This window comes from Dendrobates tinctorius, unplaced genomic scaffold, assembly GCF_039654945.1.
Source record: "Dendrobates tinctorius isolate UK_male_01 unplaced genomic scaffold, ASM3965494v1 ptg000107l, whole genome shotgun sequence".
In the NCBI taxonomy this organism is placed as follows: Eukaryota; Metazoa; Chordata; class Amphibia; order Anura; family Dendrobatidae; genus Dendrobates; species Dendrobates tinctorius.
This window is the reverse complement of record NW_027361775.1, coordinates 37,006,811-37,021,592: the sequence shown is the minus strand read 5'-3', so window position 1 is coordinate 37,021,592 and position 14,782 is coordinate 37,006,811. Positions and strand designations below refer to the sequence as shown.

At 41.0% G+C, this 14,782-nt stretch overlaps 1 protein-coding gene across 1 annotated transcript in view; it reads left to right on the top strand.

Annotated features, from left to right (window-relative positions):
- Positions 1-14,782, top strand: part of LOC141100709 (uncharacterized) — a 424,196-nt gene that overhangs the window by 368,282 nt on the left and 41,132 nt on the right. Inside the window, exons 99-102 of the mRNA XM_073589356.1 lie at positions 6,950-7,069; positions 7,459-7,578; positions 7,820-7,939; positions 8,325-8,444. Coding sequence (XP_073445457.1) covers positions 6,950-7,069; positions 7,459-7,578; positions 7,820-7,939; positions 8,325-8,444 — 480 coding nt within the window. The remainder of the gene's footprint in view (positions 1-6,949; positions 7,070-7,458; positions 7,579-7,819; positions 7,940-8,324; positions 8,445-14,782) is intronic.

The following is a 14,782-nucleotide window of genomic DNA, read 5'->3' as shown; positions in this document are numbered from 1 at the left end:
GGGTGTGTTGATGTTAGGTTTGTGGTTAAGGTTATGGTTAGGGCTGAGATTAGGGTTAGGGGTGTGTTGGGGTTAGGGTTGGAATTAGAATTGGGGGTTTCCACTGTTTAGGTACATCAGGGGCTCTGTAAATGCAATATGACGCCCGCAGACCATTCCATCAAAGTCTGCATTTCAGAACGTCACTACTTCCCTTCCGAGCCCCACCGTGTGCCCAAACAGTAGTTTTCTCCCACATATGGGGTACCAGCGTACTCAGGACAAATTGGACAACAACTCTTAGGGTCCACTTTCTCCTGTTACCCTTGTGAAAATAAAAATTGGGGGCTTAAAGATCATTTTTGTGGAAAAAAATTGATTTTTTTATTTTCACGCCTCTACATTATAAACTTTACTGAAAAACACTTGGGGGTTCAAAGTGCTCACCACACATCTAGATAAGTTCCTTGGGGGGTCTAGTTTCCAAAATGGGGTCACTTGTGGGGGATTTCCACTGTTTAGGTACATCAGGGGCTCTGCAAACGCGACATGACACCGGCAGACCATTCCATCAAAGTCTGCATTTCAGAACGTCGCTACTTCCCTTCCGAGCCCCACCGTGTGCCCAAACAGTAGTTTTCTCCCACATATAGGGTACCAACGTACTCAGGACAAATTGGACAACAACTTTTGGGGTCCAATTTCTCCTGTTACCCTTAGGAAAATAAAAATTGGAGGCTAAAAGATCATTTTTGTGGAAAAAAATTGATTTTTTTTATTTTCACGGCTCTACATTATAAACTTTAGTGAAACACTTGGGGGTTCAAAGTGCTCACCACACATCTAGATAAGTTCCTTGGGGGGTTTAGTTTCCAAAATGGGGTCACTTGTGGGGGGTTTCCACTGTTTAGGTACATCAGGGGCTCTCCAAATGCGACATGGCATCCGATCTCAATTCCAGCCAATTTTGCATTGAAAAAGTCAAACGGCACTCCTTCCGTTCTGAGCTCTGCCGTGTGCTCAAACAGTGGTTTAGCCCCACATACGGGGTATTGGCATATTTGGGAGAAATTGCACAAAAAATTTTGTGGTTCATTTTCTCTTTTTACACTTGTGAAAATAAAAAAAAATGGTTTTGAAGTAAAATGTTTGTGAAAAAAAGTTAAATGTTTATTTTTTCCTTCCATATTCCATTCATTCATGTGAAGCACCTGAGGGGTTAATAAACTTCTTGAATGTGGTTTTGAGTACATTGAGAGGTGCAGTTTTTAGAATGGTGTCACTTTTGGGTATTTTCTGTCATATTGACCCCCCCAAACTCACTTCAAATGTGAGGTGGTCCCTAAAAAAAATGGTGTTGCAAATTTTGTTGTAAAAATGAGAAATCGCTGGTCAACTTTTAACCCTTATAACTTCCTAAAAAAAAAAAATTATGTTTCCAAAATTGTGCAGATGTAAAGTAGACATGTGGGAAATGTTATTTATTAACTATTTTGTGCGATATCACTCTCTGATTTAAGGGCATAAAAATTAAAAGTTTGAAAATTGCAAAATTTTCTAAATTTTCGCCAAATTTTGATTTTTTTTAACAAATAAGCGCAGATCATATCTAAAAATTTTTACCACCATCATGAAGTACAATATGTCATGAGAAAACAATGTCAGAATCAGTAGGATCCGTTGAAGCGTTCTAGAGTTATGACCTCATAAAGTGACACTGGTCAGAATTGAAAAAATTGGCCCGGTCACGAAGGCAAAAATAGGCTCGGGTGCGAAGGGGTTAATATTTTGAAAACTACATTTAGTGACGCAGCTCAATATAACGGGATCCTGATATAAAAGCATACAATGCTAGTGTAAACAGAGAATGCAGTAGCACAGAGAATGCAGACTCAGTACAGAAAAATAAAGTTACCGTATATACTCGAATATAAGCCGAGATTTTCAGCCCGTTTTTTTGGGCTGAAAGTCCCCCTCTCGGCTTATATTCGAGTCATATACACCGGGGGGTCGGAGGGGGAGGGGGGGCGGGGGTGTCAGGTCATACTTACCCGTCCTGACGCTGTCTCTTGAGCCCCCAGCTTCTCCCCGTGCTCTCTCTTCCTGCCTTCAGCGGTCACGTGGTGCCGCTCATTAAAACTCATGAATATGCGCATATTCATGAGTTTTAATGAGCGGCACCACGTGACCGCTGAAGGCAGGAAGAGAGAGCGCGGAGAAGCTGGGGGCTCAAGACACCACAGTGTCAGGACGGGTAAGTATAGTGATACTCACCTGTCCTGCGTCCATGGCTGCTTGCTGCTGTCTGTCATCGGTCAGTGACTTCAGACAGCAGAGGGCGCGGTGACGTGATTAGTGCGCGCCGCGCCCCCTGCAGTCTGAACGTCACTGACTGATGACGTTGCAGATAGCGGTGAGCAGCCATGGACGCAGGACAGGTGAGTATCTGACACCCAGCGACAGAGAGGATGTCATTTTTTTTATTTTTACATGCAGCAGCAGCGGCAGCGCATGGGGAAATAATCTATGGAGCTTCTAATGGGGGCAGTATATGGGGGAACAATATGGAGCTTCTAATGGGGGCAGTATATGGGGGAACAATATGGAGCTTCTAATGGGGGCAGTATATGGGGGAACAATATGGAGCTTCTAATGGGGGCAGCATATGGGGGAACAATATGGAGCTTCTTATGGGGGCAGTATATGGGGGAACAATATGGAGCTTCTAATGGGGGCAGCATATGGGGGAACAATATGGAGCTTCTTATGGTGGCAGTATATGGGGGAACAATATGGAGCTTCTAATGGGGCAGTATGTGGGGGAACAATATGGAGCTTCTAATGGGGGCAGTATATGGGGGAACAATATGGAGCTTCTTATGGGGGCAGTATATGGGGGAATAATCTATGGAGCTTCTTATGGGGGCAGCATATGGGGGAATAATCTATGGAGCATTTCCCACCCTAGGCTTATACTCGAGTCAATAAGTTTTCCCAGTTTTTTGTGGCAAAATTAGGGGGGTCGGCTTATACTCGAGTATATATGGTATGTATTAATTCTATACAAGGTTAGCAAAATAAGGGGTAAAATCAATAAGATGACAATTTGTACATTGGTGACAATGAGAAAAACAATTCAATAATCTTCTTTCTGTCTCGCTTGACCTAGTGGCTAACTCTGTCCCTGTTACCCTAACCTCTGCCCTATAAAATAATAACCTTTGTGTTCCTGCACTTAGAAGTACGACACTGATAGGCTTGTCATCGACTGTATATCCTTATCTCTCCCTTATTCAAGTGTCACACTTGTGTATAAGTCGGACAACTGCTTTCTGATTTTTAATTGGATACAACTCACACCAATGTTATTATATGGGGCAATACCAACGACCGATATTTTTTTAACTGACAGAATCTGTCGGTATAAAAAATAACATTCTGCAATTTCACTCTGAAATCAGAAGACACCAATTGAAGTCTATGGTTGCGTGAAAAAACACCTGACGGCACTCAGATAACATTTGAGTGTAGTCCGATTTCTGCATACTCACACAATGGAAAAGATGGAGCAATTTTGTTCTCCATCCCCTCATTTCAGTGTGCTATGATTCTCTCACCTGAGAGTATTGGATCACACTATGTTGGCGCTCTGAAGAATCTCGAATCAATGTTTAATTGGAGTATCATTAGGGTAATCGATCCAATTCTCTTGGATGAGAAAATCTGCGGTCGTGTAACCCCGGCCTAACACTGATAACCATTGTCTGTCACAATTCAAAATCTGGCACAATGAGACATAAACCAATCTATAAACTTAGGCAGTATTTTACATTAAGCAAAAATCCGAAGTATTCATGTTAACCATAAGGGTCCGAGCTGAAAACGTAGAGGCCTTCTTCTAGCACTTTTACCTTCCAATAGAGGTTGTTGCTTCATGCCCAAACAGGAGCCACACTATGCACAGTATCTTCTGTCACAGACCTGTTCCGTTGTCCTCATTTCTTACGAGACAGCTCATGTCCCTGTCATGTCCTCACTAAATGAACGGGATTCATATAGCTTAACAAGCAGCTAAACTGCTATGCTGGAGTCTAATAAGGGAGACTAGTTGAATCTGTGGTTTATTGAACGTAGATATAGATGTGTATGTGGTAAAACTGCAAACAGAAACAGATACAAAGGATCAGTATAGGATTCATGGAAATATACATTATACATAACATACAATCTGAACTACTAGCTGAGCAGGGGTTGTAACTAAGCTAGCTGATATAAGGCAGAATATACAGAGGGAATGATTACATACCACCGATGCTAACGCAAGGGGAAACATGCGATGAGGTGCTTCCAATATGCAGACTTGAAAGAAATGGGCGACTGAAGGGAAGAAGGGGGCTGGCATAGACCATGATCCCTTGAGGTTACCCAAGGTGCATTAGAAATTGGAAGGAATAAACCAGGAAGAACAATACATAACATCATGCAGTAATATCTTTTGGCCACTAGATGGACCTAAGGGAACAATGAACATTAAACTGTATAGCAAACTGAGCATTCTAAGCATACAGCAATGATTATATGTTATCAGAACAGGCAGTTACGAGTCATTGATGATGTCGGAGACAGAACACTCCCCGTCTGGCATTGAACGGATGCCACATTACTTTCCTCTGAAGACAACAATAGGGCCAGCTCAGTCACTGGTCTGGAGAATGTCTTACAGTTGTGGCCAAAAGTATTGACACCCCTGCAATTCTGTCAGATAATACTCAATACTCAAACACAAATTGTTTGGTATTATTATCTTCATTTAATTTGTCCATAATGAAAAAACACAAAAGAGAATGAAGCAAAAAGCAAAACATTGATCATTTCACACAAAACTCCAAAAATGGGCCAGACAAAAGTATTGGCACCCTCAGCCTAATACTTTGTTGCACAACCTTTAGCCAAAATAACTGCGACCAACCGCTTCCGGTAACCATCAATGAGTTTCTTACAATATAGTAACATAGTTTTGAAGGCTGAAGGAAGACCTTATGTCCATCTAGTTCAGCCTATTTTTAGTGCGGCTGTTCTGCATTGTTGATCCTGGGGAAGGCAAAAAAAACCCACAGAGTAGAAGCCAATTTTCTCCATAGGGAAAAAAATTCCTTCCCCTAAGCTGTGTCAACCATTTACCTATAATATTCTGTTATTCGTAACCTTCTATACTGTTATTCACAAGAAAAGCATCCATTCCTTTCTTAAATTCATTCAGTGAGTAGGCTATCACCACTTCCTCAGGAAGAGAATTTCAGAGCCTCACTGCTCTTACCGTGAAGAACCCTATTCTATGCTGGTGCAGAAATTGTCTTTCCTCCAAACGAAGAGAATGCCCCCTTGTTGTTGTCACAGTCCTTGGTACATACAGTTCATTGGAGAGATCTCTGTATTGCCCTCTGATATACTTGTACATATATATTAGGTCTCCCCTAAGTCTTCTCTTTTCTAGAGTAAATGGACCTAATTTTGATAACCTTTCTGGGTATTGTAGTGAACCAACTCCATTTATTATTTTAGTAGCCCGCCTTTGAACCCTTTCAAGTTCAGTAATGTCTTTCTTGAGCACCGGCGTCCGAAATTGCACACAATACTCCAAGTGTGGTCTGACGAGTGATTTGTACAGAGGGAGAATTATGTTTTCATCTCGTGTCCCCAGACCTCTTCTAATGCATCCCATGACCCTATTTGCTTTGGTGGCAGCTGCCTGACACTGGGCACTCCAATTTAGCTTCTTATTGACTAAGATGCCTAAGTCTTTTTCCATGTCTGATTTCCCCAGCAGTTTCCCATTTAGTAAGTAATTGTAGCATCTGTTTCTCCTTCCCATGTGCATATCCTTACACTTATCTGTGTTAAACCTCATTTGCCATTTTTCAGCCCAATTCTCCAAATTACTCAAATCTGTCTGTAGTTGCAAACTGTCCTCCTTTGTGTCAACTACCTTACATAGTTTTGTATCATCTGCAAATACTGATATTTTACTGTGTAAGCCATCCACTAGATCATTAATAAATATATTAAATAGTAGGGGGCCCAATACAGAACCCTGTGGTACCCCACTAGTAACCCTGGCCCAATCTGAGTATGCACCATTAATAACCACTCTTCGTTTTCTATCACTAAGCCAGCTACCTACCCATCTACACACATTTTCCCCTAGCCCAAGCTTTCTCATCTTACATACCAATCTTTGGATTGCAGATATCCGGGTATCATTTTATTCAACTTTCTATGACCTACATGCATAGGTAGATGGCTTACAAGGGTTGATCCTACTGGCATATTTCCTTTAAATTTGTATATATTTCTTATCCTTTATGTATATATATAATTTTTTAGTTTGTTTCTTGTTCTCTTTAGATAACTTGAACCCGCGATTACTTACAGTATTTATTTATACTATATACTGCAATGCTGCAGTGTAACTTTCATTTTCCTTTAAAACCCATCCACAGGCCGGACCTCATAGAATGACCAGCATGGTGGTGATGAGGCTTTCAACAGATTGACGAGCTGCCTTACTGTCCCTTCTTCATTCCCTGATATCGCTATTTAAATAGTTAAGCAGCAACTGAAAAAAATCTGCGGTCGGTGGCTGCTCGTAGATTGCAGATGGCGGCTGTGTGAGAGGCAGATGCTGACATCTTACCTTATGGAGCGAACTGTACTCCACTCCATATATGCGCCCCCTGACTGTGACACCAGCTCTTCAGGGTGCTCAAAGGGGTTAACTGTATTTAAAGTATAGACCTTTACGCTGTTCAAGCCAACATAGATCTGTCCCAAAATGTATATTATGCAGATTATTGTCAATCTGTTTAAAATAAAAGATAAAGAATATTAGAAAAAAACCTTCATTATAAGTGAAGCAAATTTCATAATTTAATTGCTATATTTCATTCATTACATTATGTTCTCTTCATAGGTGATGGATATAATTGTGAGGCGCTGACGGCGTGTGATGATGATAGTAATTGTTCTTCCAATGCAGCGTGTAGTAACAGAACAGGAAGCCTCTTATGTACATGTAATGATGGATATGAAGGTAATCACTTACCACTGTAGACGTCTATATATACAGCCATTCACTGGACGCTGTCTAGAGTGGATAACTCTCCAATAACAATGGCTGGTGTCATAGCTACAGACATATCTAATAATATCACACTTACCCATATTCTGTATATTAATGAAGTATGAGGTTATCAGATACAGTGATTTTACCTTTTGTTTTTTTTCTTCCCAATGACTAATATAAGGTGACTTTGATTTGTATTTGTGTATCGTTACATTAGTACAGACTGATAGACTTTGGCTGTAGTTTCTCCTGCAGAGTTTAGTATCATCCATTGATGACCATATTGAAAGACATTTGTGGATAAGCTCTTAATCACAGACTTCAGTAATAAGTCATCATTTCTGTGTTGTGATCAGGCAATGGGTCGTATTGTGCTGATATTGATGAATGTGATGGAAAGCACAACTGTTCAGATGACGCCACCTGTACTAACACAGAGGGAAGTTATATCTGTACATGCAATGCTGGATACACAGGTAAGGACAATACAATATGGGAATGTAATGGAAGTGAATGGTTCATGTAATTTAAATTACACTAAATATATCACGATGTAGAAGTTGTAACTGGACGCTAAACACAGTAGAAGCCACTGAACATATCAGGTTAGCCGGAGAGTTACAATTTATTCTTCATCCATCAGGGTCTATGCATCATGTGAGGAAATGTTACATCTGTATGTTCTCAGATTACTGTGATCCATTTTATATTGACCAGGTGACGGGACCCACTGTGAGGATATTAATGAGTGTAACACCACCAATATCTGCTCATTTAATGCCACCTGCAGTAACACAATAGGGAGTTACACCTGTACCTGTAAGGATGGATTCTCAGGTAAGCAATGAAAACAGCATGGCCATGTCATCAGTGAGCGCCGGCGGTAGCGTCTACTTTATTCTTCCCATAAGATGAAAACCTGACAGAATACTTAGAAAATGTTATTTTATGGCACCGTGTGTTGTCACCTATGCTCCTGTGTCCCATATAAATGAAGGACAGGGATTGAATGGAGCTCAATAGAGTCTAAATGTGAATCTTTTGGAACCTGTTTTTCACTTTAAAGTAAATGGACTCATCAAGGGGCATATATGTAACCAGTTATTGGGAATAGCAGTAATCCCTAGACTCAGTGCCCAGCACAGAGCGCTGTATCTGATAGACCCTAGTAAAACTCTCGTGTAACTTCCTCATTTATCTATTAACCATTTTTATTATTTAGGAAATGGATCCCATTGTGCGGATATTAATGAATGTCAGGATGGAAATAACTGCTCACATAATGCCACCTGCACTAACACAATAGGGAGTTTCACCTGTACCTGTAATGATGGATTCTCAGGTGAGTCCTGATTTGTCATTGATTCCTGTTTTTACCTTTCTCTTAACCTCTTCCCGACCGCCCACAGTAGATAAACGTTGGCGCTTGCTGGGCTTTGTGCAGCGCCGACGTTTATCTACTGTCGGCGGTTTTGTGCCCCCCGGGACCCCCACATACCTTACAACGCGCGGATCCCAGTGCACAATGCATGCTGGGACCCCCGACGTCATCGAGACCTGATTGGTTCAGGTCCTGATGACGTCAGCGTCACATCAGCCAATGGGAGCGATCGCTGGGAAATCTGCTTGTTTCCCGGCGATCTCACTCATTGTAACGCGGCTTCTCCTCTGATCTAACACTGACAGATGATCAGAGGTGAAGCAGCGTTACTGTGTGACTAGATCGCTGCCTGGCACAGCTGATCGATGCCTGGCACAGCGATCTTGTCACAAAAATAAAAAAAAGTAAAGAAAAAAAAAGCAGGTACACAGGTTAGGGCTAGGGTTAGGGCTAGGGTTAGGGCTAGGGCTGGGATTAAGGTTATGGGTGTGTTGATGTTAGGTTTGTGGTTAGGGTTATGGTTAGGGCCAGGGCTAGGATTAGGGCCAGGGTTAGGGCTAGGGTTAGGGCTGAGATTAGGGTTAGGGGTGTGTTGGGTTAGGGTTGGAATTAGAATTGGGGGTTTCCACTGTTTAGGTACATCAGGGGCTCTGTAAATGCAATATGACGCCCGCAGACCATTCCATCAAAGTCTGCATTTCAGAACGTCACTACTTCCCTTCCGATCCCCACCGTGTGCCCAAACAGTAGTTTTCTCCCACATATGGGGTATCAGCGTACTCAGGACAAATTGGACAACAACTCTTAGGGTCCAATTTCTCCTGTTACCCTTGTGAAAATAAAAATTGGGGGCTAAAAGATCATTTTTGTGGAAAAAAAATGATTTTTTTATTTTCACGCCTCTACATTATAAACTTTACTGAAACACTTGGGGGTTCAAAGTGCTCACCACACATCTAGATAAGTTCCTTGGGGGTCTAGTTTCCAAAATGGGGTCACTTGTGGGGGATTTCCACTGTTTAGGTACATCAGGGGCTCTGCAAACGCGACATGACACCGGCAGACCATTCCATCAAAGTCTGCATTTCAGAACGTCACTACTTCCCTTCCGAGCCCCACCGTGTGCCCAAACAGTAGTTTTCTCCCACATATAGGGTACCAACGTACTCAGGACAAATTGGACAACAACTTTTGAGGTCCAATTTCTCCTGTTACCCTTAGGAAAATAAAAATTGGAGGCTAAAAATCATTTTTGTGGAAAAAAAATGATTTTTTTTATTTTCACGTCTCTACATTATAAACTTTAGTGAAACACTTGGGGGTTCAAAGTGCTCACCACACATCTAGATAAGTTCCTTGGGGGGTTTAGTTTCCAAAATGGGGTCACTTGTGGGGGGTTTCCACTGTTTAGGTACATCAGGGGCTCTCCAAATGCGACATGGCATCCGATCTCAATTCCAGCCAATTCTGCATTGAAAAAGTCAAACGGCACTCCTTCCGTTCTGAGCTCTGCCGTGTGCTCAAACAGTGGTTTAGCCCCACATACGGGGTATTGGCGTATTCGGGAGAAATTGCACAAAAAATTTTGTGGTTCATTTTCTCTTTTTACACTTGTGAAAATAAAAAAAATGGTTTTGAAGTAAAATGTTTGTGAAAAAAAGTTAAATGTTTATTTTTTCCTTCCATATTCCATTCATTCATGTGAAGCACCTGAAGGGTTAATAAACTTCTTGAATGTGGTTTTGAGTACATTGAGAGGTGCAGTTTTTAGAATGGTGTCACTTTTGGGTATTTTCTGTCATATTGACCCCCCCAAACTCACTTCAAATGTGAGGTGGTCCCTAAAAAAAATGGTGTTGCAAATTTTGTTGTAAAAATGAGAAATCGCTGGTCAACTTTTAACCCTTATAACTTCCTAAAAAAAAAAATTATGTTTCCAAAATTGTGCAGATGTAAAGTAGACATGTGGGAAATGTTATTTATTAACTATTTTGTGCGATATCACTCTCTGATTTAAGGGCATAAAAATTAAAAGTTTGAAAATCGCAAAATTTTCTAAATTTTCGCCAAATTTTGATTTTTTTAACAAATAAGCGCAGATCGTATCTAAAAAATTTTACCACCATCATGAAGTACAATATGTCATGAGAAAACAATGTCAGAATCAGTAGGATCCGTTGAAGCGTTCTAGAGTTATGACCTCATAAAGTGACACTGGTCAGAATTGAAAAAATTGGCCCGGTCATGAAGGCAAAAACAGGCTCGGGTGCGAAGGGGTTAATATTTTGAAAACTACATTTAGTGACGCAGCTCAATATAACGGGATCCTGATATAAAAGCATACAATGCTAGTGTAAACAGGGAATGCAGTAGCACAGAGAATGCAGACTCAGTACAGAAAAATAAATTTATGTATTAATTCTATACAAGGTTAGCAAAATAAGGGGTAAAATCAATAAGATGACAATTTGTACATTGGTGACAATGAGAAAAACAATTCAATAATCTTCTTTCTGTCTCGCCTGACCTAGTGGCTAACTCTGTCCCTGTTACCCTAACCTCTGCCCTATAAAATAATAACCTTTGTGTTCCTGCATTTAGAAGTATGACACTGATAGGCTTGTCATCGACTGTATATCCTTATCTCTCCCTTAGGCAAGTGTCACACTTGTGTATAAGTCGGACAACTGCTTTCTGATTTTTAATTGGATACAACTCACACCAATGTTATTATATGGGGGGGGAATACCAACGACCGATATTTTTTTAACTGACAGAATCTGTCGGTATAAAAAATAACATTCTGCGATTTCACTCTGAAATCAGAAGACACCAATTGAAGTCTATGGTTGCGTGGAAAACACCTGACGGCACTCCGATAACATATGAGTGTGGTCCGATTTCTGCATACTCACACAATGGAAAAGATGGAGGAACTTTGTTCTCCATCCCCTCATTTCAGTGTGCTATGATTCTCTCACCTAAGGCTATTGGATCACACTATGTTGGCGCTCTGAAGAATCTCGGATCAATGTTTAATTGGAGTATCATTAGGGTAATCGATCCAATTCTCTTGGATGAGAAAATCTACGGTCGTGTAACCCCGGCCTAACACTGATAACCATTGTCTGTCACAATTCAAAATCTGGCACAATGAGACATAAACCAATCTATAAACTTAGCCAGTATTCTACACTAAGCAAAAATCCGAAGTATTCATGGACTTGTTAACCATAAGGGTCCGAGCTGAAAACGTAGAGGCCTTCTTCTAGCACTTTTACCTTCCAATAGAGGTTGTTGCTTCATGCCCTAACAGGAGCCACACTATGGACAGTATCTTCTGTCACAGACCTGTTCCGTTGTCCTCATTTCTTACGAGACAGCTCATGTCCCTGTCATGTCCTCACTAAATGAACTGGATTCATATAGCTTAACAAGCAGCTAAACCGCTATGCTGGAGTCTAATAAGGGAGACTAGTTGAATCTGTGGTTTATTGAACGTAGATATAGATGTGTATGTGGTAAAACTGCAAACAGAAACAGATACATAGGATCAGTATAGGATTCATGGAAATATACATTATACATAACATACAATCTGAACTACTAGCTGAGCAGGGGTTGTAACTAAGCTAGCTGATATAAGGCAGAATATACAGAGGGAATGATTACATACCACCGATGCTAACACAAGGGGAGTAAAGCAATGAGGTGCTTCCAATATGCAGACTTGAAAGAAATGGCCGACTGAAGGGAAGAAGGGGGCTGGCATAGACCATGATCCCTTGCAGTTACCCAAGGTGCATTAGAAATTGGAAGGAATAAACCAGGAAGAACAATACATAACATCATGCAGTAATATCTTTTGGCCACTAGATGGACCTAAGGGAACAATAAACATTAAACTGTATAGCAAACTGAGCATTCTAAGCATACAGCAATGATTATATGTTATCAGAACAGGCAGTTACGAGTCATTGATGATGTCGGAGACAGAACACTCCCCGTCTGGCATTGAAAGGATGCCACATTACTTTCCTCTGAAGACAACAATAGGGCCAGCTCAGTCACTGGTCTGGAGAATGTCTTACAGTTGTGGCCAAAAGTATTGACACCCCTGCAATTCTGTCAGATAATACTCAGTTTCTTCCTGAAAATGATTGCAAACACAAATTGTTTGGTATTATTATCTTCATTTAATTTGTCTATAATGAAAAAACACAAAAGAGAATGAAGCAAAAAGCAAAACATTGATCATTTCACACAAAATTCCAAAAATGGGCCAGACAAAAGTATTGGCACCCTCAGCCTAATACTTGTTGCACAACCTTTAGCCAAAATAACTGCGACCAACCGCTTCCGGTAACCATCAATGAGTTTCTTACAATATAGTAACATAGTTTTGAAGGCTGAAGGAAGACCTTATGTCCATCTAGTTCAGCCTATTTTTAGTGCGGCTGTTCTGCATTGTTGATCGTGGGGAAGGCAAAAAAACCCACAGAGTAGAAGCCAATTTTCTCCATAGGGAAAAAAATTCCTTCCCCTAAGCTGTGTCAACCATTTACCTATAATATTCTGTTATTCGTAACCTTCTATACTGTTATTCACAAGAAAAGCATCCATTCCTTTCTTAAATTCATTCAGTGAGTAGGCTATCACCACTTCCTCAGGAAGAGAATTCCAGAGCCTCACTGCTCTTACCGTGAAGAACCCTCTTCTATGCTGGTGCAGAAATTGTCTTTCCTCCAAATGAAGAGAATGCCCCCTTGTTGTTGTCACAGTCCTTGGTACAAACAGTTCATTGGAGAGATCTCTGTATTGCCCTCTGATATACTTGTACATATATATTAAGTCTCCCCTAAGTCTTCTCTTTTCTAGAGTAAATAGACCTAATTTTGATAACCTTTCTGGGTATTGTAGTGAACCAACTCCATTTATCATTTTAGTAGCCCGCCTTTGAACCCTTTCAAGTTCAGTAATGTCTTTCTTGAGCACCGGCATCCAAAATTGCACACAATACTCCAAGTGTGGTCTGACGAGTGATTTGTACAGAGGGAGAATTATGTTTTCATCTCGTGTCCCCAGACCTCTTCTAATTCATCCCATGACCCTATTTGCTTTGGTGGCAGCTGCCTGACACTGGGCACTCCAATTTAGCTTCTTATTGACTAAGATGCCTAAGTCTTTTTCCATGTCTGATTTCCCCAGCAGTTTCCCATTTAGTAAGTAATTATAGCATCTGTTTCTCCTTCCCATGTGCATAACCTTACACTTATCTGTGTTAAACCTCATTTGCCATTTTTCAGCCCAATTCTCCAAATTACTCAAATCTGTCTGTAGTTGCAAACTGTCCTCCTTTGTGTTAACTACCTTACATAGTTTTGTATCATCTGCAAATACTGATATTTTACTGTGTAAGCCATCCACTAGATCATTAATAAATATATTAAATAGTAGGGGGCCCAATACAGAACCCTGTGGTACCCCACTAGTAACCCTGGCCCAATCTGAGTATGCACCATTAATAACCACTCTTTGTTTTCTATCACTAAGCCAGCTACCTACCCATCTACACACATTTTCCCCTAGCCCAAGCTTTCTCATCTTACTTACCAATCTTTTATGTGGGACAATGCTCTGCTGGAATTTTAGACCATTCTTCCTTGGCAAACTGCTCCATTTCCCTGATATTTGAAGGGTGCCTTCTCCAAACTGCCATTTTTAGATCTCTCCACAGGTGTTCTATGGGATTCAGGTCTGGACTCATTGCTGGTCACCTTAGAAGTCTCCAGTGCTTTCTCTCAAACCATTTTCTAGTGCTTTTTGAAGTGTGTTTTGGGTCATTGTCCTGCTGGAAGACCCATGACCTCTGAGGGAGACCCAGCTTTCTCACACTGGGCCCTACATTATGCTGCAAAATTTGTTGGTAGTCTTCAGACTTCATAATGCCATGCACACGGTCAAGCAGTCCAGTGCCAGAGGCAGCAAAGCAACCCCAAAACATCAGGGAATCTCCGCCATGTTTGACTGTAGGGACCGTGTTCATTTCTTTGAATGCCTCTTTTTTTCTCCTGTAAACTCTATGTTGATGCTTTTGCCCAAAAAGCTCCACTTTTGTCTCATCTGACCAGAGAACATTCTTCCAAAACGTTTTAGGCTTTTTCAGGTAAGTTTTGGCAAACTCCAGCCTGGCTTTTTTATGTCTCGGGGTAAGAAGTGGGGTCTTCCTGGGTCTCCTACCATACAGTCCCTTTTCATTCAGACGCCGACGGATAGTACAGGTTGACACTCTTGTACCC